Source organism: Melanerpes formicivorus, unplaced genomic scaffold (genome assembly GCF_026170545.1).
Source record: "Melanerpes formicivorus ecotype bairdi unplaced genomic scaffold, bMelFor1.0.p_v2 SCAF_5, whole genome shotgun sequence".
NCBI classification, from domain to species: Eukaryota; Metazoa; Chordata; class Aves; order Piciformes; family Picidae; genus Melanerpes; species Melanerpes formicivorus.
Genome location: NW_027142357.1, coordinates 36923908 through 36947437, shown reverse-complemented (window position 1 = coordinate 36947437; position 23530 = coordinate 36923908). Strand labels below are relative to the sequence as shown.

Below are 23530 nucleotides of genomic sequence, written 5' to 3'. Positions count from 1 at the left end.
TATAGTCAACATCAATGAAAAATTCTTACCCAAGTCTCTCACATCCCCCCAAAAGCAGTGCTTATGGCTTTCCTCATCAAGAAAAGTCTTTATTTCTGCTTCTGTTTTTTGCCTGGAAGATATGAAAGAGTTTTACAGAAGCTGCAATTTCTTATTCATTAAGTTTTCAAGAATGATAAGTCTCAAATACTCTAATAAAGTAAATTTGCCCAGGAAGGTGGCAAGTGAAGGACTTGGACATGAAGGTGGCATAGAAAGGCAACAAAGTTGGTGAGGGGTTTGGAACACAAGCCATAGGAGGAGAGGGTGAGGGAGCTGGGGCTGCTTAGCCTGGAGAAGAGGAGGCTCAGGGGAGACCTTCTTGCTCTCTACAACTCCCTGAAGGGAGGTTGTAGCCAGGTGGGGGTTGGTCTCTTCTGCCAGGCAACCAGCACCAGAACAAGAGGACACAGTCTCAAGCTGCACCAGGTGAGGTTTAGACTGGATGTTAGGAGGAAATTCTTCATAGAGAGAGTGATTGCCCATTGGAATGGGATGCCAGGGGAGGTGGTGGAGTCGCCATTGGAGGTGTTTAGGAGGAGACTGGATGGGGTGCTTGGTGCCATGGTTTAGTTGATTAGGTGGTGTTGGATGATAGGTCGGATACAATGATCTTGAAGGTCTCTTCCAACCTAGTTTATTCTATTCTATTCTATAGAAGACTCTCTCCTCAGAGCAAAAAATGCTCTCGTGGATCTGCTGTACATAGAATCATAGAATCAATAAGGTTGGAAAAGACCTCAGAGATCATCAAGTCCAACCTGGCACCCAACACCTCATGACTACTAAACCATGGCACCAAGTGCCACCTCCAATCCCTTTTTGAACACCTCCAGGGATGGTGACTCCACCACCTCCCTGGGCAGCACATTCCAATGGCTAACAACTCTCTCTGGGAAGAACTTTCTCCTCACCTCCAGCCTAAACCTCCCCTGGTGCAGCCTGAGACTGTGTCCTCTCGTTCTGGTGCTGCTTGCCTGGGAGAAGAGACCAACCCCCACCTGGCTACAACCTCCCTCACAACACACAAGCTAACAGAAAAGAACAATACCAAAGCTCCCTGTTGGGTGTACTCAATATGCACATCCAGAGACAGACTCTGAAGGAAATGTCTGAAGAAGTGTCTAAAAAGCTCTGCTGCTCTCACAAATACATGAGCTCATCATGAAGAGGTGCATGCTGAACATCATCCACTCTGTTCTCCCCTACTTTTGTGTGCTCTCTTTGTGTCTCCACACTCCTCTCAATGCAGGTCACAACTCTCACAGCCTGCACAAAAAAAACCTATCTCCAGTTCTGGTATTTTAATCTTTTCCTCTCTCTGTCCCTTGAATCAAGGGCGTCACACCAGCATCTGTTCACTGAAGACCTTCTCTAACAATGGCTAATTAAGATTCCTCAGCTCTTACCTGCTCTCACTCAGTCTTTTCTGCTCTTGCCACCACACTTGTTGGTGCTGTTTCAGCAGCATTTGCTCTTTTTTGGTTTTTGATACTTGCTTTGTTTTTTTAATCTGCAGAAGGGGGGGAAAAAAATTAAAGCTTCTAAGTGTTTTGAATCTGTTCAATAGCTTTATCAACTGCCTTCATGTGGAAGGTTTTAGCTACAGAACAGCGAACCTAAAAAGCTTTATTCCAAACTGTGCTTCTTCCAGGGAACAACAGGTTCATATCTAACCAGGTTTCATGGGGGTGGGGGAAAATCCATTTCAAATCCCAATTAAATGAGAAAAGAAAGTGGGAAAAAATTCAGTCCATGTTCTTTCCCCCCCACCATCCCTATTTCCCAGGAGGTGAAGGGGGAAAGATGAGCATAAGAAAAAAAAAAATGCACCTCCTTACAGGTGGGAAGATGAAAGAGGGAGAAAGAATTTCAAGAACTGATTACTAAAAGAGAGCTTTCCCAAAATCTATCCAATTAAAGAGGCTCTGAAACTGTCTGAGGGCTTCACAAAAACATTGCTTCCAACCACAGATGAAATAGAAATACTTGCTTTTGAGACAGATGGAGTTCCTGCTTGAACTAGAGGAAAAGCAGTCAGGGGAAGGCTGATGAAGCGGTAGCCAGATGACTCTGGCCAAGCAACAATGAAGGAAAAAAGATCAGAAGAAGCCTGGCTGCCAGAAGCCCCTGAGACAAGTCAGTTCTTTCTCATCCTCCTGCCACCACAACTGTCTTCTGGCCTCTCGGTGTGGATCCTCAGGACAAAGCAGCATTTCAGTTCAGAATTGGCTCCCTTCCTGCTCCTTCCCTTTTTGCTGCCTTGCCATCGCCTTCCCTCACACCACCTGCCCCAGCCAACTCCTAGTGGCAAATCCCCTTCTGACTGTAGGGGCTCCCACAGCTCACACAAAGCCCCTTCACTTCTCCTCCCCATACTTCCTACAGATAGATTATTCTGCTGCAGAATGGTAGGAAGACAAGAAAAAAAAGCAATCTCTTGGCCTAGGTTACTACAGGGAGAGAAAACTGAGGTCTCACTCCAGGTCTCATATAGGAAAGACCCCAGCTTCTGAATCACAAATGTTGCTTCTCCACTTGGCTCACGTGGAAGCAATCTGTTTGAAGTGATCAGCCACCTTTCCTGCCTGCTGACAGCTGGACCAAACCACACTTTACCTGCTTACCTGCTCTGTGTTCACATGCAGGAGTACACAAAAGCAAACCCCTCTGTCTGTGCCCTCCGTGGCCAGGCAGGTGGTACCAGCAAGCTGCTCCGAGGGGAGCTCTACACTACTCTGCAGCACTAACACACAGGTAAGCAAGAATCTCATCACTTCTCAAAGCACAGCCCCTCCTTCATCCACCACCAAAGCTAAAACCTTGCTTTAAAACAGAACAACTGAAATGCTGAAGCTAGAAACACACCTCTCAAATGAAGCTGAGGTTAAGAAGCCTGGTTGAACATAGCTGGTTTCTAGACAGTCACATAAAGAGGAACCATAACTAGAAGGCTGTGAACCTACTGTGGCTTTACAGCAGCCCTGCTTTGGTGGTGTCACCTGCATAAGAAGCTGCAGCAGGGGCTACAGAGAGAACAGAGAATGAGAAACAAGGGGTTGATAGGAAGGCCTGTGTGTGACTGTTCCAGGGGAGAGCTTGGGAACACCTGCTTTATGCTTTCCATCAGCACATTACAATGCTTTTGAATCAAAGATAATGTCTCCTTATCTTTATTGCTTACATATCTCCATGTTTAAAAAGTAACTTATTGCTTCCTCTCACCATTAGATGCCTAAGAGCAAACTTAGCAAACAAAGTGCTATATTTAAAGCCCTTTGAAATTACACACCTCTCTAAACCCATTCTGAAACTGAAACGATGTTAGATTATTTTAACATCAATGACATTTATGTAGAGCTGCTGCAATATTAGCTTTTCTTTTTTTTTCCTGTAGGTGTTGCATTTTTCTTCCTTAGGCAGCCAGCAGCTGATTCACCACTTGCTGCTCTGGCTCTGTCTCGGTGGGGGGGCAACCCGGCACTCGGAACGTGGCGAGCCTGAATCAGCAACAAAAGGGAATAGGTGGGCACACACTCCATTCTGTGGAGCTTTCAGCATGTCTATTTTACTACCTACTCAGCTGGAAAATGCTTGAAGAGGTGAAATACCAAAAGATGATGACAAATTAGTTTAAGGCTTGAATGAATTCAGGCGAATTCTGCCCTGCCAATCTATGAGGAAACATCTGCCAGAGCTTTTGCTAGATTATACTTAACCTGCATTAAAGGGAGCAACGCTGTAAAGGAAGTAGGTATTTTTGCTTTCATTCACTGTCACCTTTTGCTATTTAAAATACAAAGAGAAGCCTCATGAGCAACCCCTTGTTTTGTTGTAAGGCTTCAGGAGCTAGTAAATTATGCTGCTACACATTCCATGGACTGAGATTTCAGAAACAGCATCAGAACAAAGCAGCACATGGCGACATCACTAACCAACAGAGCTCGTTTCATAGCTCTGGTTCAAAGGCTTTCCAAATGTTTTAGACATCAATTTAAAGGAATTTGGGGGTTGTGAGAATCACACAGAACATTAAAGGGTGGAGGAGACCTTCAGAGATCGAGTCCAAGCCTCCCCTGCCAAAGCAGGATCACCTAGGGCAGAACTTTATCATAATCCCACATTTCTCCAACAGATTTTCTTTTGAACTCTGCAATCCTGTCTGAATGAAGGCTCTGAATTATATTTTATATGCACCAGAGACATCATCTGATCAGGTCTCCCAGCTACCCACACAGGAACACTTCAGGCACTGCTTTGGAGTGTTTTCCACACACTCCAGTGCAGCCATTCATTCCAAAGGCCATCCTGGCTCAGAGGAACAGCCAAGGACAGGAGAGACAACAAACGGCCAGGCTAGCACAGGTTAAGCACACAAATGGCATTACCCTTACTCTGGAATTGCAGCTTCCTGAACAAGTATTCAGGTAACATTCCTGCTCCAGGGGACTGTTTCAAATCTGCCATTTCCCACCCCACTTCTTTTGTCTCTCAGCCTGAAGGAACTATTTCAGCTGAATGTAAATCAATGTCAGCTTCACACTTCTTCCTGTAAAGGTGATGATGTTTTGGAGCCATCTAACACTCATCACTGAAGCAGTTGTACACTGAAAGCAGCTCACATGTATTTACCACTCCACAGTGAAGCATGCCAATCCAGAAACTCTATTTCCACACAACTGTGAACACCCAAAGCCAGCAACACATGCTCCAGAGAGGCTGGAGTCTTCTTGTGGGCTCAACACACCCCTAGCTAGTCTGTGGATGACACCAAGCCTTCCCAGACATTTGGGCTAGTTGTTTAAGGAGCTTGTTGCCAAAATTATTCCGTATTTTCCATGGGTTTGTAGGTAGTGGTGGAAGTCATCAGAGCCACCTTGTCAGAATGGCACAAAACTAATAATAATAATTTAAATAAAATTAAATTAAAAATCAGCCTTTCTCCAGTGCTGCATGCCACTGACAAGACAGGAGATACACATTCTCCTCCTCCACATGAGAAGGAAGTTCTTCCCCATGAGAGTGGTGAAGCCCTGGAATGTGTTGTCCAGGGAGGTGGTTGAGGCCCCATCCCTGGAGGTGTTTAAGCCCAGGCTGGATGAGGCTCTGGGCAGCCTGATCTAGTGTGGGGTGTCCCTGCCCATGGCAGGGGGGTTGGAACTAGATGATCCTTGTGGTCCCTTCCAACCCTGACTGATTCTATGATTCAGAGGACAGCCTGGGAAGCAAGACACAGAGATGCTCCAGCACATCAGTTTTTAAAAGCTACCTCCAGGCTGGTTCTACCCAGCGAGGTCTGGCTGCTCTCAAAGCCACTGTAGGTCTCAGAACCCACCCCAGTCTGACTGCCAACTGCACAGTGTCACACAGCAGAGGGTCAGTGTCACTGGAACCTCCACAGCAACCAGCAGCAGCCAGCTCAGGGCCACAATTGCAGAAACCACCCGTCCCAGAAGCATGCCACAAAGACATCTGAACAGCTCCAATCTGATCTGCAGCAGGACCCAAGAGTTAGGTTGTTATGTGAGAGCTCAGCTGTCTCTCTACCAAATGTGCCTCTGGAGGTATTGTTTGTGGAGCACCCAACCCAAGCTAATGAACCAGGCTAGATCCAACCCTGCTGGCTACAACAATGGGGCAGGCAAAAAGTGTTCCAGCTAAATGAGGCTCCCCAGAGCTGACATGGCCAAGTAAAACTTGTACTTGGTCTTCTTTCCAGCTTGACAGCCCCAGCTTTTGCTGCTGCCTCAGTTCTGCTGGTGATGCTACTTTATCCACACATTATAAACCATTCTTGATAAAAGTATTTGTTGAACTTGACTCATATTAAGCAGACTGCTCTCTCATTTACCACCTGGGTCATGCTGCAGCTATTTGTACCTTCTTTATCCAGCTCTACACTTCATATTTTAGGGCTTAAAAAACCCCTTTTAATTTTCTTTTCAAGATCTACCTCATCTTCACTTCTTGAAATCCTCTCTTCATATCCTTCAGGTTTGTTTCTTTCTGGATCAACATCCCCCTTTCCATATACTCCCCCAAATTGTTCATCACCCAGCATTTTGAATAGTTGATGTAATGAGTCTGGATTACTTTCCTCAGAGCACTTGGATACAGATCTTTTCCCTGTCTTTTTGAGAAGCAGAAACCACAAACATTTGGCATCTCTTGATTCAAAGGAACTCCAAATCACCATAGCCTTAACTGTGAGAAGCTCTCATCCTTTGCCCTTTTTGGATGAACACTGTCACAGCAATTTGTTATTGTTGTTCATTCTCAGCTTCCCTGGGGGAGTGAAAGGAAACATGAGCACTGCATTTTAGAAAGCAGTCCCACTACAAACAGCACACAAAAAACCCCCATACCTTTAACTGAATTTCTGCAGATATCGTTTTTTCTCCTGCAGCAAGTTCATATAGATGTTTGTAGTCAACAGGTTTATACTTCTGGCTGTAAAGGCCATTTCTTACAGGAGCCACCAGGTTTTCTAGTCACATAAAACACATACAGTCATTTCAAACTCTGGGGAAATATTTGAAGTGTGAATGATAACATAAAAGCCTCACAGACAGAACTTAGAAGCAGCATATTTTTAAACATTAAGAGTTTCCATAACAAAGAGATTGTCCAGTTCTGGGCCCCTCAGTTTAAGAAGGGACATCGAAACACTTGAACGTGTCCAGAGAAGGGCAACAAGGCTGGGGAGAGGCCTTGAACACAAGCCCTATGAGGAGAGGCTGAGGGAGCTGGGATTGTTTAGCCTGGAGAAGAGGAGGCTCAGGGGTGACCTCATTGCCCTCTACAACTACCTGAAGGGTGGTTGTAGCCAGGAAGGGGTTGGCCTCTTCTCCCAGGCAACCAGCACCAGAACAAGGGGACACGGTCTCAAGCTGCGCCAGGGGAGGTTTAGACTCGAGGTGAGGAGGAAGTTCTTCACCGAGCGAGTCATTCGGCATTGGAACGGGTTGCCCAGGGAGGTGGTTGAGTCATCGACCCTGGAGGCGCTCAAGGGGAGATTGGACGTAGCACTTGGTGCCATGGTCTAGTCATGGGGTCTGTGTTGATAGGTTGGACTCGATGATCCTCGAGGTCCTTTCCAACCTAAGTGATACTGTGATACTGAAGCACGACATTGAGACTCTTCAGTGTGTCCAGAGAAGGGCAACAATGCTGGGGAGAGGACTCGAGCACAGCCCTGTGAGGAGAGGCTGAGGGAGCTGGGATTGCTTAGCCTGGAGAAGAGGAGGCTCAGGGGAGACCTTATTGCTCTCTACAACTACTTGAAGGGTGGTTGTAGCCAGGAGGAGGTTGATCTCTTCTCCCAGACAACCAGCACCAAAACAAGAAGACACAGTCTCAAGCTGTGCCAGGGGAAGTTTAGGCTTGAGGTGAGGAGAAAGTTCTTCACTGACAGAGTTATTAGCCATTGGAGTGTGCTGCCCAGGGAGGTGGTGGAGTCACCATGCCTGGAGGTGTTCAAGAGGGGACTGGATGTGGCACTTGGTGCCATGGTCTAGGAGTCATGAGGTTTTGGGTGACAGGTTGAACTTGATGATCTCTGAGGTCTTTTCCAACCTTGTTGATTGTATGATTCGATAAACTGTTAGAAATAATATATATTAACCATTTGTCTGTTCACAAACAGTTTCTTACAAAGCTCATATATATACACACACATGAACTTGAAGAATAATTTACTTTAAATTAGGTTTACTGGAATTCTGGTAAATTCTCCACTAAACTTCTGTAGGCCCTGAGAAAGCAATGTACATCCTTATGAAATAACAACCACAACAAAAAGCAGTCAATTGCAAGGAAAAACATCATGCTTGGTTCCTGCTGCATGCAGTATGGATTGTGACATCCACTTTCTACAGTCCTATCATCAGCAATTCAAAGACTGTTGTCCAAAACAGCCCAGAGGAAGCTCTGCTGGAAAAGCAGCTGAAGTCAAAGGCTGTACCAAGCTCATCTCTCACCACACATTGAAGATACATTCCAATGACCCCTTTGAGAAGTTTCACTGAGGGTTTGCCATATTCCTCACTCTGGCCTTCAAAAGCTGTTTTGAAGTTGGGTGTTTGTTACTGTAGCCCTGTTCTATCACTTTTAGCCAAAACAGGGCCATTTGATCTTCACAAGACTCCCTCCTTTGGAGATTTGGCAGGCCAACTTCACAGATCTTCATTTAACACCAACACCTGCTGACTGGAAATGACCATAGTTCCAAAGCTACTAAAGAGACTTACCTTCCCGACCCACAGCAAGCTGGGCAGCTATCCCACATCCCCAAATAACAGTTACCTCAAGTTTACCCTGCTGTCCTCCTCTAAGCTTACATTCCCATTCATAGAATCCACTGCCTTGATTTCTCTTCCTCCTCACCAGCTCCCTAATATGGCTAATATCGGCATTTCCTCATCACGGTATCGCTAAGGTTGGAAGAGACCTCGAGGATCGAGTCCAACCTGTCACCACAGACCACATGACTAGACCATGGCACCATGTGCCACATCCAATCCCCTCTTGAACACCTCCAGGGATGGTGACTCCACCACCTCCCCAGGCAGCACATTCCAATGACTCTCTCGGTGAAGAACTTTCTCCTCACCTCGAGCCTAAACTTCCCCTGGCACAGCTTGAGACTGTGTCCCCTTGTTCTGGTGCTGGTTGCCTGGGAGAAGAGACCAACCCCTTCCTGGCTACAACCACCTTTCAGGTAGCTGTAGTGGGCAATGAGGTCACCCCTGAGCCTCCTCTTCTCCAGGGTGAACAACCCCAGCTCCCTCAGCCTCTCCTCATAGGGCTTGTGCTCAAGGCCTCTCCCCAGCTTTGTTGCCCTTCTCTGGACATGTTCAAGTGTTTCGATGTCCTTCTTAAACTGAGGGGCCCAGAACTGGGCACAGTACTCAAGGTGTGGCCTAACCAGTGCTGAGTCCAGGGGCACAATGACTCCCCTGCTGCTGCTGGCCACGTTATTCTTAATGCAGGCCAGGATGCCATTGGCCTTCTTGGCCACCTGGGCACACTGCTGGCAGTCCTCTAAATACAAAACATATCATGTATACACTTAACACTGGGTAAACCAAGGACTGAGCAACCAGATCAGAAGGAATCCAGGAAGCCAAGGCTGCAAACCCTGTCCCAACACAACTGTCCACACAAGAAGGCAGAAGTGCCCTCAAGCACCCTGGATGCAGCGCTGCCCAATACCGACAGATTCTCCTGGTTCCTTGGCCTCCCACCAAAACAGAACAGCATCTCTCCTCCCCTCCCATCACGATCCACAGCTTCCACAAGCAGCTTCACTCCCTGAACTCGAGAGGATACACCACCTACACAGAGGAAGGCTTTCTCCTTTCCTCCTGCTAGTCAGCCCTGCTTTCTTCGCTGCTAATCTTCTCAACACACGAATTATTCCACCAACTCAGTGTTGTGCTAACCAGATTACAGCTTTGATCTTGCATTATAACTACTTTTTTTATTCTCTATCTACCTTAGACAAAAAATTGTCCTATAGTTTGATCCATTAACTTATTCCCTCTTATCTCTCCTATGAGATTAGCAGGAACAATCTCCCTTCTCCCAGCTTTTAGCCCTTTAGGTGGCTTTGTTCATCTGTGGGCTTTTATTCCTATCAATTCTCATCCCTAAATCATCAAGATTTTATGTGAAGATTTTTTTTTATCTCATTCTCTTGGACAATGTTTACAGCATTGTCCAGCAGAGATCATGGAACATTATGGATGCTAGGAAGTAATTCTTCCCAGAAAGTGATTTGCCATCAGAATGTGTTGCCCGAGGAGGTGGTGGAGTCACCATCACTGGAAGTGCTTAAAAAAGAGACAGGATGAGGCACTTGGTGCCATGGTTTAGTTCATTAGATGGTGTTGGGTGATGGGCTGGACTTGAGGATCTCAAAAGTCTTCTCCAACCTGGTTAATTCTGGGAATCTGTGATCATCCCATGCTCAAAGTAAAGGTTCTGTCACCAAACCCTCGGAAAAGCCTTTCATTCACCTGTTCCTCCTAAGCCTGTTACCCCCAGCATTACTGCTCCCAAAGGCTTGCAATCACTCCCAGCCTGCTAGAAGTCATTTCAGGCAGTGTCCACACACACCAGCAGCAAGGCACAGCAGGAACTCCAAAGCAATTCCAGAACATTGCTCATTCAGGCAAGTGCCTGGGGGCACTGGGGTTTGGAAAGCCTGATTGCATGATGTTCCAGTCTCAGAGATCCTCAGCTGATTCCAGGATAGCACACTGTGGTGCAAGTATGCGTCAGCACAAAGGTGGGACACTGTCATCTTCCAGAAGAGATAAAGATCTCACTCTCACTCTGCAGCTCCTTTTGAAGCTGCTGCAGAGACCTCTAGGTGCCTAGTCTTGGAAGTGTTCCTACATGCATCCTATAGGCATGTCAGTGCATGCATTGGCAAGGTGCTCAAGCTGCAGTCAGCTTTTGCCTTTGTCATTTGACGTCCAGTTCCCAATCTGAAGTTGTTCAACCACCTTGCTAGCACAGAAGTCTCCCACCACTTTTTCTGAGCTATGGTAGAGACATCCAAGGGTAGGAACCCCATGTGAGTATGGTCCTCACAACTGCAATATCCTGACCAGTTTCCTTTGGCCTGTCAGCATTGTCATCTCCTTCAGGTACTCAGCGAAATTGCAGTTTGGTGTCCCTGTGTGACTGCTTCTCTAAGCCAGCTTTATTCCTCACTACAGCAGAGTAAGGATGAGAGACGTGATCAGAACCCAAATCCCTGTAATCTTCTTTGTACCCTTTCCTTCTCATAACACAAGAGAGGGTTGACAACAAAAAGCATGGGAAGAGGATGGAAAACATGGAAGGGTAAACTGAGGGACGTGAAAGAATAACGAACACACTGCAGAAAATGACAGGGAAGGGAGAAAGAACCATCCTGCTGAGTGAGGAGATGGAGAGAAGGAGGAACGCTATCAAATAACAGGGAGAGGCACTGTTTTTCTTCATCTGGGGTGTCCTCACCCCTTCTAACCACAGGAAAAAGTTCCAGAGAACAGCAGTTAAGCAGAAAGAATTAATCATCAGTAAATTTGCTGACGACACCAAGCTGGGGGCAGGAGTTGATCTGCTGGAGGGTAGAGAGGCTCTGCAGAGGGACCTGGACAGGCTGGACAGATGGGCAGAGTCCAAGGGCAGGAGATTGAACACATCCAAGTGCCAGGTTCTGCACATTGGCCACAACAACCCCATGCAGAGCTACAGGCTGGGGTCAGAGTGGATGGAGAGTGGCCAGGTAGAGAGGGACCTGAGGGTACTGGTTGATGGTAGGCTGAACATGAGCCTGCAGCGTGCCCAGGCAGCCAAGAGGGCCAATGGCATCCTGGCCTGCATCAGGAAGAGTGTGGCCAGCAGGAGCAGGGAGGTCATTCTGCCCCTGTACACTGCACTGGTTAGGCCACACCTTGAGCCCTGTGTCCAGTTCTGGGCCCTTCAGTTTAGGAAGGAGGTTGACTTGCTGGAACGAGTCCAGAGAAGGGCAACAAAGTTGGTGAGGGGCTTGGAACACAGCCCTGTGAGGAGAGGCTGAGGAAGCTGGGGTTGCTTAGCCTGGAGAAGAGGAGACTCAGGGGTGACCTTATTGCTCTCTACAACTACCTGAAGGGAGGTTGTAGACAGGCGGGGGTTGGTCTTTTCTCCCAGGCAGCCAGCACCAGAACAAGAGGACACAGTCTCAAGCTGCGCCAGGGGAGGTTTAGGCTGGATGTTAGGAAGAAGTTCTGTACAGAGAGAGTGATTGCCCATTGGAATGGGCTGCCCGGGGAGGGGCTGCCCGGGGAGGTGGTGGAGTCACCATCATTGGAGGTGTTCAGGAGGAGACTTGATGGGGTGCTTGGTGCCATGGGTTAGTTGTTTAGGTGGGTTGGATTGGTTGATGGGTTGGACACAATGATCTTGAAGGTCTCTTCCAACCTGGTCTGTTCTCTTCTATTTACTTCAAAAGGCTACATTCAGCAGTACCCAGGTTAAAAAAAGAATGTTCTTCCCCTGGTCGGTTTCCAAACATCAACGAAAGCTTGCAGCAATGTTTGGAAGCCTTAGAGATGGCTCTGAAAGCCCCAAGTTTAATTTAGCAACATAATCTGGTGTTTTCTACGCTCTTAAAGTTTCATATAAAACAGAACTATACATAGCTACACAGAGAGCTACTGCAAGAGAAAGCAGGAGCCTGAGGGACTTCCTCAGGTAACTCATCGCCAACTTAATGTCCCTCATGTAACAGAGAGGAATGAGTGAAAGAGGTTCCACTTCCAAACCTCTAAACCCAAATAATTTAACTCTGTCTTTCCTTTCAATGTGCTTTTTGCCTTTAACCTGTACATCTGGACCTAATGAATCCCTGCTACTAATAATTCTCTGTTTCTTCTTCTACTGAGGACTTAGCACTGAGAAAATTTTCCAAGGTCAGTAAGGTCTGCCCATGTGAGATCAACTCCAAATTCAGGGTCTTGGCATACAGGATGCAAGCTTTGCATTTAGTAGGTAATACACTGGATGAATCTTACATTTTTCCAAAGAGAATAGAATAGACCAGACCAGGTTGGAAAAGACCTTTGAGATCACTGAGTCCAACCTATCACCCAACATCATCTCATCAACTAAACCATGGCACCAAGCACCCCATCAAGTCTCTTCCTAAACACCTCCAGGGATGGTGACTCCACCACCTCCCTGGGCAGCACATTTCAATGGCCAATCTCTCTTTTTATGAAGAATTTCTTCCTAACATCCAGCCTAAACCTTCCCTGGTGCAGCTTGAGACTGTGTCCTCTTGTTCTGGTGCTGGCTGCCTGGGAGAAGAGACCAACCCCCACCTGGCTACAACCTCCCTTCAGGGAGTTGGAGAGAGCAAGAAGGTCTCCCCAGAGCCTCCTCTTCTCCAGGCTAAGCAACCCCAGCTCCCTCAGCCTCTCCTCACAGGGCTGTGCTCCAAACCCCTCCCCAGCTTTGTTGCCCTTCTCTGGACACCTTTCAGTATCTCAACATCTTTCCTTATACTGAGGGGCCCAGAACTGGACACAGGACTCAAGGTGTGGCCTAACCAGTGCTGAGTACAGGGCAGAATGACCTCCCTGCTCCTGCTGGCCACACTGTTCCTGATACAGGCCAGGATGCCATTGGCCTTCTTGGCCACCTGGGCACACTGTTGGCTCATGTTCAGCCTCCTCTCAACCAGTACCCCCAGGTCCCTTTCTGCCTGGCCACTCTCCAGCCACTCTGACCCCAGCCTGTAGCACTGCATGGGGTTGTTATGGTCAATGTGTAGAATTCTATGTCTGTATACACACAAATAAATGCAGACTTGAATAAAAATACAAAATATGAGACTTCTGGGTTTCAAAATGCCCTTTCCATGATTTTCTGTAACCAATACTGGCTAAAACCTGAGACAATGATAACAGTAAATGAAAATACTTGGCCTTTTGCCCCAGGACTGTAAAGCTTTAGCACACAGATCCTCAGTAAGTTCAGACAAGCTAGGAAGCTTAAAGGGATAAGGAATGGGCTTTTTCTTTCCAACCTTTTCTTTCTTTAGGTTCCTTTTGCAGTGAAACTGGCCACTAGGCATCAGCAGAAAGGTGTTTTCCAGTCAGCATTAGGAGGACATTGGCTGGAAGCAGTGTGTCTGACATCATGGATGGGCAGGGAGTCCCATATCAAACATCAGGGTAAATCCTGCAAAGCTTTCCCATGATCACACCTCCTCCAGGTCTGCCCTAAGGACTGTCATGTACCACATGCCTACAGAAGGTCTGGCAACATGACTAGACCTCTCAGGGTGGAAGGATTGTTTCAAGCCACTCCCCTACCCCAGAGCTGTCCACAGGATGACTGGGCCTTGAGGGCTGGAGAGCAGCCCAGCAGAGAAAAGCTGAAGGTGCTGGGGGATGAAAAGCTGGAGATGAGCCAGCACTGTGCACTCCCAGCCCCAGTCATGTCCTGGACTGATCCCCAGCAGTGTGGGCAGGGAAGGGATTCTGGCCCCCGCTCCACTCTGCTGAGACCCCACCTGCAGTGCTGGAGGGCCAGCTCTGGAGTTCTCAGCAAAGGAAAGATATGATTCTGCTGGAACAGAGCCAGAGGAGGCCATGATAGATGGTGATCACCTCTCCTACAAAGACAGGCTAAGGCAGTTGGGCTTGTTCAGAGTAGAGAAGGCCCTGGGGAGACCTTACTAGGGCCTTTCAATAGATGAAGAAAGGCTTATAAGAAATGGAGAAAGACCTCTGAGCAGGGCCTGTTGTGAGAGGACAAGGGGTGATGGTTTGAACTACAAGATGGAGATTTAGACTGCATAAAAGGAAAATATAATTCATGCTGAGGCTGGTGAGACCCTGTCCAAGGTTACCCAGAGAGGTGGTAGCTGTCCCATCTCTGGAATCATTCCAGGTCAGGTCTCCTGGGCAAGCTGCTCTAGTTGCACAAGACCCTGCTGACTGCAGGGGAGTTGAACCAGATGAGCTTTGAAGATCCCTTCAATCCAAACCAGCCTGTGATTCCATGAGTATTTCAGAAGCAGTTTTATTCTGGACTCTGATAAAACAATGAAATCTGAACAGGATAGCATACATACCTACATCACTAATCCTATCAGCAGCAGAGAGTCTTCTGTGGGCTGGGACACTCATCTTCATCTTTTTTTATGTATTTTTGATACCTGTGGAGGAACAAACAAATGTTTTGAGAATGCCAACACTGCAGGTGCAACCTGAAAACCACAGTCAAACAAAAATCAGTGCTGATTTCTGTGGGGAGGAGGCACACCTCACTAAATGTAATGGAACAGGAACTCTCCAACTTTCACTTCAGGAGGTGCCTCATACGCCTCCTATCATTCAGCAGCTAAGGAGAACAAAACTAATTATCTCCTTAACAAATCTTTAATGCTGTCCCACAGATCACCCTTTTGCTTTGTGCTTTCCAAAAGACAATGACCCCTTACATCCAGGTCAGTAGGAAGTCTTGGAAGGGTTCTTAGCTTTCTAGAAATGAAGCCTCAAAAGGTCACTCTTTCCTTAGCTGGAGACCCCACCTTTATGAGTCTCTGTGTTAACACTTGTCAACTCAAGTCAGCAGTTCCAATGACAGTGGCTTAGTTCCTGAGCAGCACACATCAGGTACTCACATCACCTTGGGATAAGCCTGGCATTAAGATGCAATAAGGCCGACAACAGAGTGAAACAACTCTGTCTTAAGAACCTTACTTTCACCTCAGTTCAGCATGCACTGGGCGCCAGCACAGGTCTTGCAATCAAAGAGCAGCAGTACAGATCACAACAAGGTGTTTCAGCTGAATCATGCCAGGAGGGGAATGTCATGCTCAAACAGCCTCCCCACAAACCCAGCTCCAGCCATCCCAAAGTTTCCTACACAGAAAACTCCATCCACTTTGTCACACCTTTGACATCTGCCTGGCCCCCCAGCAAAGATCAACACAGTCAACAGCAGTTCAGCAAAATCTGGTAATTTGTGTATTGTGAGGTTATTCCTCTACTGTTCCAGTGAGCTGAACCATTTATCCAGATGAATTCCAAGGAGGAGGAGGAGGGAATGCAACAAGGAGGAGGGAAGCAAGAGCAGCAGAAGCAATGGAAAGGGAACTACTCTGACTGATATGGTCAAATAAAAGTGCAAGACTGCAACCCAAGAGATTTAGCACTGTACTTTCCTGGGAGCTATGTTTCTTCATGACACCATCTGCATTGCAGGATCATCAAAAACAGCTAAAGTGGCCTTCCAGTATCTGAAGGGGGGCTACAGGAAGGCTGGGGAAGGACTTCTCAGGATCTCAGGTAGTGATAGGACTAGGGGGAATGGAATGAAGCTGAAGGTGGGGAGATTCAGGCTGGATGTGAGGAGGAGGTTCTTCACCATGAGAGTGGTGAAACCCTGGAATGGGTTGTCCAGGGAGGTGGTTGGGACCCCGTCCCTGGAGATGTTTAAGCCCTCGCTGGATGAGGCTCTGGCCAGCCTGATGTAGTGTGGGGTGTCCCTGCCCATGGCAGGGGGGTTGGAACTAGATGATCCTTGTGGTCCCTTCCAACCCTGAATGAAACTATGAAACTATAAAGCGTGAAAATGTGACCTAGGTGGACAACAGCTTCATGAATGAGCTTCTGCAGCTACCACAATCAAACGGGCAGAGCGGTTGCCATTGCAGCCACACCAGCGCACACACGTCCTCACACGCTCCCATTCCTGGGGTTCCAAAGGCAGTTTGATGTTCATTCTGTACATGTTCACCATGCAACTTACAAGGCAAAGAGAGTTCATGACCAGCAGGCTTTGTACAGTCAATATTCCGTGATTAAGACAAGGAGAAAGCAGCGAGCACTCGCTGACAGAGCGATCAGTGCTGCTTCCTGCAGACTCTCCACTTTTACTTAGCAATGTTCTGAAGCTGCCCCTTGTGCTAACCAGAAATACCAAAGTCTAAATACCATCCATCTTCCCTCAAGAAAGGCCAGTCATTAACATTAAAGGAACCTTCTCAAATTAGTTCTGAAAATAATTGATGATACCAGCTGGCCAGGAGCTGCATTAATGTCATCTGATCTCAAAGACACACAAGAATAAGGAAGTAAGGCAATACACCAGGGAGTTCATTCCCATCTGAAGGAATAGTGTGCAGTTTACAATCCAATAGTCACCTGGAAATAAATCCACAGCTCCATCCCCAAATCTACACACCCCTCAAAAGCCAAGGGGAAAGAGAAAGGAAGGGAAAGGTTAGCACTTCGATACTGTTGATTCCATTTTTCTTCACTTCAAGCAATTGTTTGTCTTTCAAACTGTAACCATTTAACGCTGCCAAATTCACCCAGACAAGGAGGCAGCTCTCCAGAAGAGAAACAACTCTGGCCTGCTTGCCATGGTAATGTCTTATCTATACATCAACTTATCTACATGTTGTTTCCTACCTGCAAAGATGCTTCTGTTGGAGTAGATGTGTTTTAAAATCAAATTAATTACCTATGTAAAGCCTCAAGGGTAAGGATTTACCTAGCAGTGCAGTACAAGATTTACCTTACTTCTTCAAGATGCAAGGACAGTTTAAGTGTGGGGCTCTTTAGCTTGGAAGAGACTGAGAGGTGTATATAAAGATCATAGAATCAATAAGGTAGGAAAAGACCTCAAAGATCATCAAGTCCAACCTGTCACCCAACACCTCATGACTACTCAGCCATGGCACAAAGTGCCATGTTCAATCCCCTCTTGAACACCTCCAGAGATGGTGACTCCACCACCTCCCTGGGCAGCCCATTCCAGCAGCTAACAATTCTTTCTGTGAGGAACTTTCTCTTCACCTCGATCCTAAACCTCCCTTGGTGCAGTTTGAGAATGTGTCCTCCTGTTCTGGTTGCCTGGCAGAAGAGACCAACCCCCATCGGGCTACAACCTCCCTTCAAGTAGTTGCAGACAGCAAGAAGGTCTCCCCTGAGCCTCCCCCTCTTCAGGCCAATAATCCCAGCTCCTTCAGCCCCTCCTCACAGAGGTGATGTAAAGGGCAGTGGCAGGGGGATGGAGCCAGGCTCTGCTCAGTGATGTCCAATGATAGGACAAGGGGCAATGGGTGCAAACTGGAGCATAGAAGGTTCCACATGAACATAAGAAAAACAACACTTTTTCACTGTGAGGATGACAAACACTGGAACAGGCTGCCCAGAGAGGCTGTGGAGTCTCCTTCTCTGAAGACATTCCAAACCTGCCTGGGTGTGTTTCTGTGTGACCTGCTGTAGGTGGATCCTACTCTGGCAGGGGGGTTGGACTGGATGATCTTTTGAGGTCACTTCCAACCCCTAATGTTCTGTGACTCTGCTGCTTCTTTTCCCCACCTAAGGGCAAAATACATTTTTCTTTTCCTTCTTAGAAAGGTCAGCAATGCAGGGACTTGTCTTCATTTCTTGGAGGAATCACTGAAAACCTTAGCTGGAAAAAGGAGTGCTTGATCACCACCACACAAATCTTTGAGCTACAGGCTGAACCAATTTAAAAGACATTTAAAGAGAATTAGTTTTATTTAGGCTGTTTACAAGTCAATTAAGTTTTGTTTAGTATTCCTAGTGTCACAATTCCTTTAGATTTCCAGCCTCCAAAATCTTCTTCCTGGGAGGAGGGGGAAAGTAGATACATGAAAGGTCATAGAATCATAGGGTTGGAAGGGATCAGCCAGTTCCAACCCCCCTGCCATGGACAGGGACACCTCACACTACAGCAGGTTGCTCACAGCCACATCCAGCCTGGCTGCAAAAACCTCCAGGGATGAGGCTTCCACCACCTCCCTGGGCAACCTGTGCCAGGCTCTCACCACCCTCATGGGGAACAACTTCTTCCTCACAGCCAATCTCAATCTACCCATTGCTAGTTTTGTTCCATTCCCCCCAGTCCTGTCACTCCCTGGCACCCTCAAAAGTCCCTCCCCAGCTTTCTTGTAGGGCCCCCCTAAGATCCTGGAAGGCCACCATTAGGTCTCCTCAGAGCCTTGTTGTAATGATGTAATGTTGTCAGAGCCTAATGGTGTAATTAAAGAAAGGGGGGCAGAGGGGAAAATCTTAAACAAACAAAACCAACAAGCAACCAGAAGTAAAATCCTGCTCACTGCCATAATTTCTTGTGGGATTCTGTAATATTCAATGCTTTCTGAAAACTCCAGCACAATTATATGACAATCTTCCACTGAATTCAGTGTAGTAAAGGACAAAGGTTGAACAGGAAAGCTTAAAGCACTAATATAAGCTCAAAAAGTAGGAAAAAAACCACCATAGGGAAACTCAACATATTTGTTTAGCAGTACTTGGCAATTTCCTCTTCAGGTTTGCCATGTGAATCAAAACCAGGCCTACTTCTTTGCTGACTTTTACCCTTCCCTTGGAGAGTCAGCCACACACCTGAATTTAAAGCAAAGGGAAAGCATCATGATAGACTGAAATTCTTTATTTCAAAGGTTTTTGACTGATGAGCCTAAAACCAGATTCATTTCACCATCACAGTTCCCAGCCTCATTCAGAAGGATGTGAATATTCATAGTATCAGTCAGGGTTGGAAGGGACCACAAGGATCATCTAGTTCCAACCCCCCTGCCATGGGCAGGGACACCCCACACTAGATCAGGCTGCCCAGAGCCTCATCCAGCCTGGCCTTAAACACCTCCAGGGATGGGCCCTCAACCACCTCCCTGGACAACCCATTCCAGGGCTTCACCACTCTCATGGGGAAGAACCTCCTCCTCACATCTAGCCTGAATCTCCCCCACCTCCAGCTTCATTCCATTCCCCCTAGTCCTATCACTACCTGAGATCCTGAGCAGTCCCTCCCCAGCCTTTCTGTAGCCCCCTTCAGATACTGGAAGGCCACAATGAGGTCACCTCAGAGCCTTCTCTTCTCCAGACTGAACAGCCCCAACTCCTTCAGTCTGTGCTCATAGGAGAGGTGCTCCAGCCCTCTGATCATCCTCGTGGCCCTTCTCTGGACACGTTCCAGCACCTCCACATCCCTCTTGTAATAGGGGCTGCAGAACTGGACACAGTACTCCAGGTGGGGTCTCACCAGGGCTGAGTAGAGGGGGAGGATCACCTCCCTCGACCTGCTGGCCACACTTCTCCTGATGCAGCCCAGGATCTGATTGGCATTGCGGGCTGCAAGAGCACATTGAGAGCTCCTGTTGAGCTTTTTGTCCACCAGCACCCCCAAGTCTCTCTCCTCAGGGCTTCTTTCCAGCCAGTCACTGCCCAGCCTGTATTTGTGCCTGGGATTGCCTCGACCCAGATGCAGGACCCTGCACTTGCTCTTATTGAACTTCATGAGGTTGGCCTGTGCCCACCTCTCCAGCCTGTCAAGGTCCCTCTGGATGGCCTCCCTTCCCTCCAGCGTGTCTGCTGCACCACACAGCTTGGTGTCATCAGCAAACTTGCTGAGGGTGCACTCAATGCCACTGTCCATGGCACCCACAAAGATGTTGAACAAGACAGGTCCCAGGACTGATCCCTGAGGGACTCCACATGTCACTGGCCTCCACTGGGACATGGAGCCATTGACAGCCACTCTTTGGGTGCAGCCATCAAGCCAGTTCCTTATCCATCCAGTGGTCACCCATCAAACCCATGTGTCACCAGTTTGGAGACCAGGATGTGGTGCGGGACAGTGTCGAAGGCTTTGCTCAGCTCCAGGTAAACGACATCAGTTGCAACAGTGGCCTGACATTTCTATGTCCCTAAAGACACCTGCACCAACCCTAGAGTGCAGGGTCACTGCACCCTCTCACACCACCACACACTACCTAGATTTGCACAGGGCCAAGTGCAGCAGGGTTAAGAACCCACACAAGGATTGTGAATGAGAATGGCCCTTCTCCAGTAGAGCCACTTGAGCTCTGCCCAGCAGCAGCCTGAGACAATAGCAGGTTCTCCCACAGAGTCTTTTGTACTATGGTGAAAATTTACACAGCAGCTGTGACCTTCTTTAGGAGAGATACCAGCAAGCCTGCCATAATCTGAGATCCTGCAAACAGCCACAAATACATCTGTGTTAGGCTTGCAGTGGATTGGCTACAGCTTTGTGGAAACATCTGGGCTTCTTAGATGTGCAGCTGCCCAGTGACAGCAGCAGTTTCAACCAAGTGGCCACAACTGAAATCCATAGAATGGTTGGGTTGGAAGGGACCTCAAAGATCATGGAGTTCCAACCTCCTACCGTGGGCACAGACACCTCCCACTAGACCAAGCTGCTCAAAGCCTCATCCAACCTGGCCCTGAACACCTCCAGGGAGGGGACATTCACCACCTCCCTGGGCAACCTGTTCCAGTGTCTCACCACCCTCACTGGAAAGAATTTCTTCCTGTTCTCTGCTCTAAATCTCCACCCCTCCAGCTCAAAGCCATTGCCCCTCATCCTGTCACTCCAAGCCCTTGTCAAATGTCCTTCCCCAGCCCTCCTGTAGCCCCTTCATGTATTGGAAGGCTGCTCTAAGGTCTCCCTGGAGCCTTCTGTTCTCCAGGCTGAACAGCCCCAACTCTCTCAGCCTGTCCCCACAGGGGAGGTGCTCCAGCTCTCTGATCATCTCTGTGGCATCCTCTGCATCCACTCCACCAGTACCACATCCCTCTTATGCTGGGGGCACCAGAATTAGACACAGTGCTCCAGGAGGGGTCTCACAAGAGCAGAGAGCACAGAATTCCTCAAATTAAAAGCAGGAAAAATATATCTGCAAAGGGAAACACAACATGGAATAGCCCTGCATACAGAGTGAGACATCACAGTCCCTTGCCAAGTCAAAATGAGAGCTCTGTAACAACACAACCTGGCTGGCTTTGTCTGCTAGCACTTTCAATTCTTGTCACCCCATTTCCCCAGGCTTCAGTGAGTGAGGGCATTCAGTGGTGTATTTGAGCACAGTGGGAGAAAACAATTCACCTCAAAAGATTCTCTGACTCTGCCTTCCCCCCTCTGCCCCATGGTTACTCCCTAGAAGGGCTTTGAAATCCCTACTGTCAGTTTACTGTCCCCACTCTTTGGGACCAGACATTTCTGTCGACAGGAGAAGCTGCTGCCTGAGCTGAGGTTTGCACAGCCCTCAAGGAAATCCCCCTGATCCCTCAACCCAGCACAACAACTGTGATTCAGCACTTTCAAAGAGCATAACATCTACTTCCATTTTTCATTCTTACAAGCATAAGCCACGAAAAATTGTATGTAGCAGAATTTCTTTTCCACCCCCTACTTCCTCTTGCTTTTTCACTCCAGTTCCCAGACTGTACAGCAAATGACTCAGTGGGCATCCCAGATTTTCACCAGAGCCACTGGGTTTTGCTGTGCTTTTAATCACCTTCATCCTTTTGCTCTGGAAGAGACCACTGGAATTTTTACAGAACAGAACCGAACTGGACCAGGTTGGAAGAGACCTTCAAGATCATCAAGTCCAACCCATCATCCAACACCACCTAAACAACTAAACCATGGCACCAAGCACCCCATCAAGTCTCCTCCTGAACACCTCCAGGGATGGTGACTCCACCACCTCCCCAGGCAGCCCATTCCAATGGGCAATCACTCTCTCTGTGTAGAACTTCCTCCTAACCTCCAGCCTAAACCTCCCCTGGTGCAGCATGAGACTGTGTCCTCTTGTTCTGCTGCTGGCTGCCTGGGAGAAGAGACCAACCTCTGCCTGTCTACAACCTCCCTTCAGGTAGTTGTAGAGAGCAAGAAGGTCACCCCTGAGTCTCTTCTTCTCCAGGCTAAGCAACCCCAGCTCCCTCAGCCTCTCCTCACAGGGCTGTGCTCCAAGCCCCTCACCAACTTTGTTGCCCTTCTCTGGACTCGCTCCAGCAACTCAACCTCCTTCCTAAACTGAGGGGCCCAGAACTGGACACAGGACTCAAGGTGTGGCCTAACCAGTGCAGTGTACAGGGGCAGAATGACCTCCCTGTTCCTGCTGGCCATATTGTTCCTGATGCAGGCCAGGATGCCATTGGCCCTCCTGGCTGCCTGGACACACTGCTGGCTCATGTTCAGCCTACCATCAACCAGTATCCCCAGGTCCCTCTCTGCCTGGCTGCTCTCCAGCCACTCTGCCCCCAGCCTGTAGCACTGCATGGGGTTGTTGTGGCCAATGTGCAGAACCCAGCACTTGGATGTGTTCAATCTTAAAAGAGTAATTTCCACAGCCTGATTAAATTCTGAGATCTGTTACTATTTCTTCTAGTGGTGGAATCTGTATTAAAAAGGGGAAAAGAAAAACCAGTGTAGGGTGAGGCTTGATATATTCACACCATAAAGATGGTCTTATTTGAGGGTTTACAGATGGCAAATTGAATCAATAGCGGTAGGCTAATTCTGGGGGTGCTCCCTCAGCCTCTCCCCTGCAAGCCCCCATCAGCTCCAATGGAGATTTTGAACTGAATATTTCATCTAACAGCCCAGATTTTACATTTCATGATGAAAATGATTAACTTTTAAAGGTTTGCAGCTGCTTGGAAGGCCCTAATGAGCTACAGTTAATGATTTCCTTCCATATATATATGTGTGGGGTTGAAATTAAAAGTAGAAATATCAATTTCAGGAAGGTTTCACTGCCTTAAAATCTTTTCACCTTCACAGTTTACAACAGAATGATTTTAATTCACCTATTTCTTCTCTAAAGGAAGATAAGTCAGTGAGTAGTGCTCCTTAGAACAAGAAGTAACTTCACTTCTCTTGCTCTGGTACTGGGAGTGCATTTTCATTGGGAATAGGTTTGTTTCTGTAGGGGTTTTTTGGCAATTAGTTTTAATGTCAACCACGAAATGCAGCTGGAACTTGGTCAATCTGTTTAATCTTTGCAACCAGAAAGATTAAGAAAAAGATTCAAGAAGGCTGACATCTTAGCATGTAAACATCAAAAATCCTCTTTAGAGCACAGCCACAGGGCAATTTGGGTACTATTCACAAGACAGAAAAGGGCCTTCCCTTC

General features: G+C 47.6%; 1 protein-coding gene across 2 annotated transcripts in view; it reads right to left on the bottom strand.

The window, feature by feature from the left end:
- The window catches only part of CCDC148 (coiled-coil domain containing 148), a 97404-nt gene that overhangs the window by 57128 nt on the left and 16746 nt on the right, over positions 1-23530 (bottom strand). The window contains exons 2-5 of one of the 2 annotated variants that reach the window (XM_068137826.1): positions 14660-14743; positions 6405-6526; positions 1449-1552; positions 30-112 (exon numbers count right to left, since the gene is read on the bottom strand). In XM_068137826.1, the coding sequence (XP_067993927.1) occupies positions 30-112; positions 1449-1552; positions 6405-6526; positions 14660-14720 (370 nt within the window). In that variant the 5' untranslated portion in view covers positions 14721-14743. Of the gene's footprint in view, positions 1-29; positions 113-1448; positions 1553-6404; positions 6527-14659; positions 14744-23530 lie in introns of those variants that run through there. The other variant, XM_068137827.1, reaches the window with a different exon arrangement.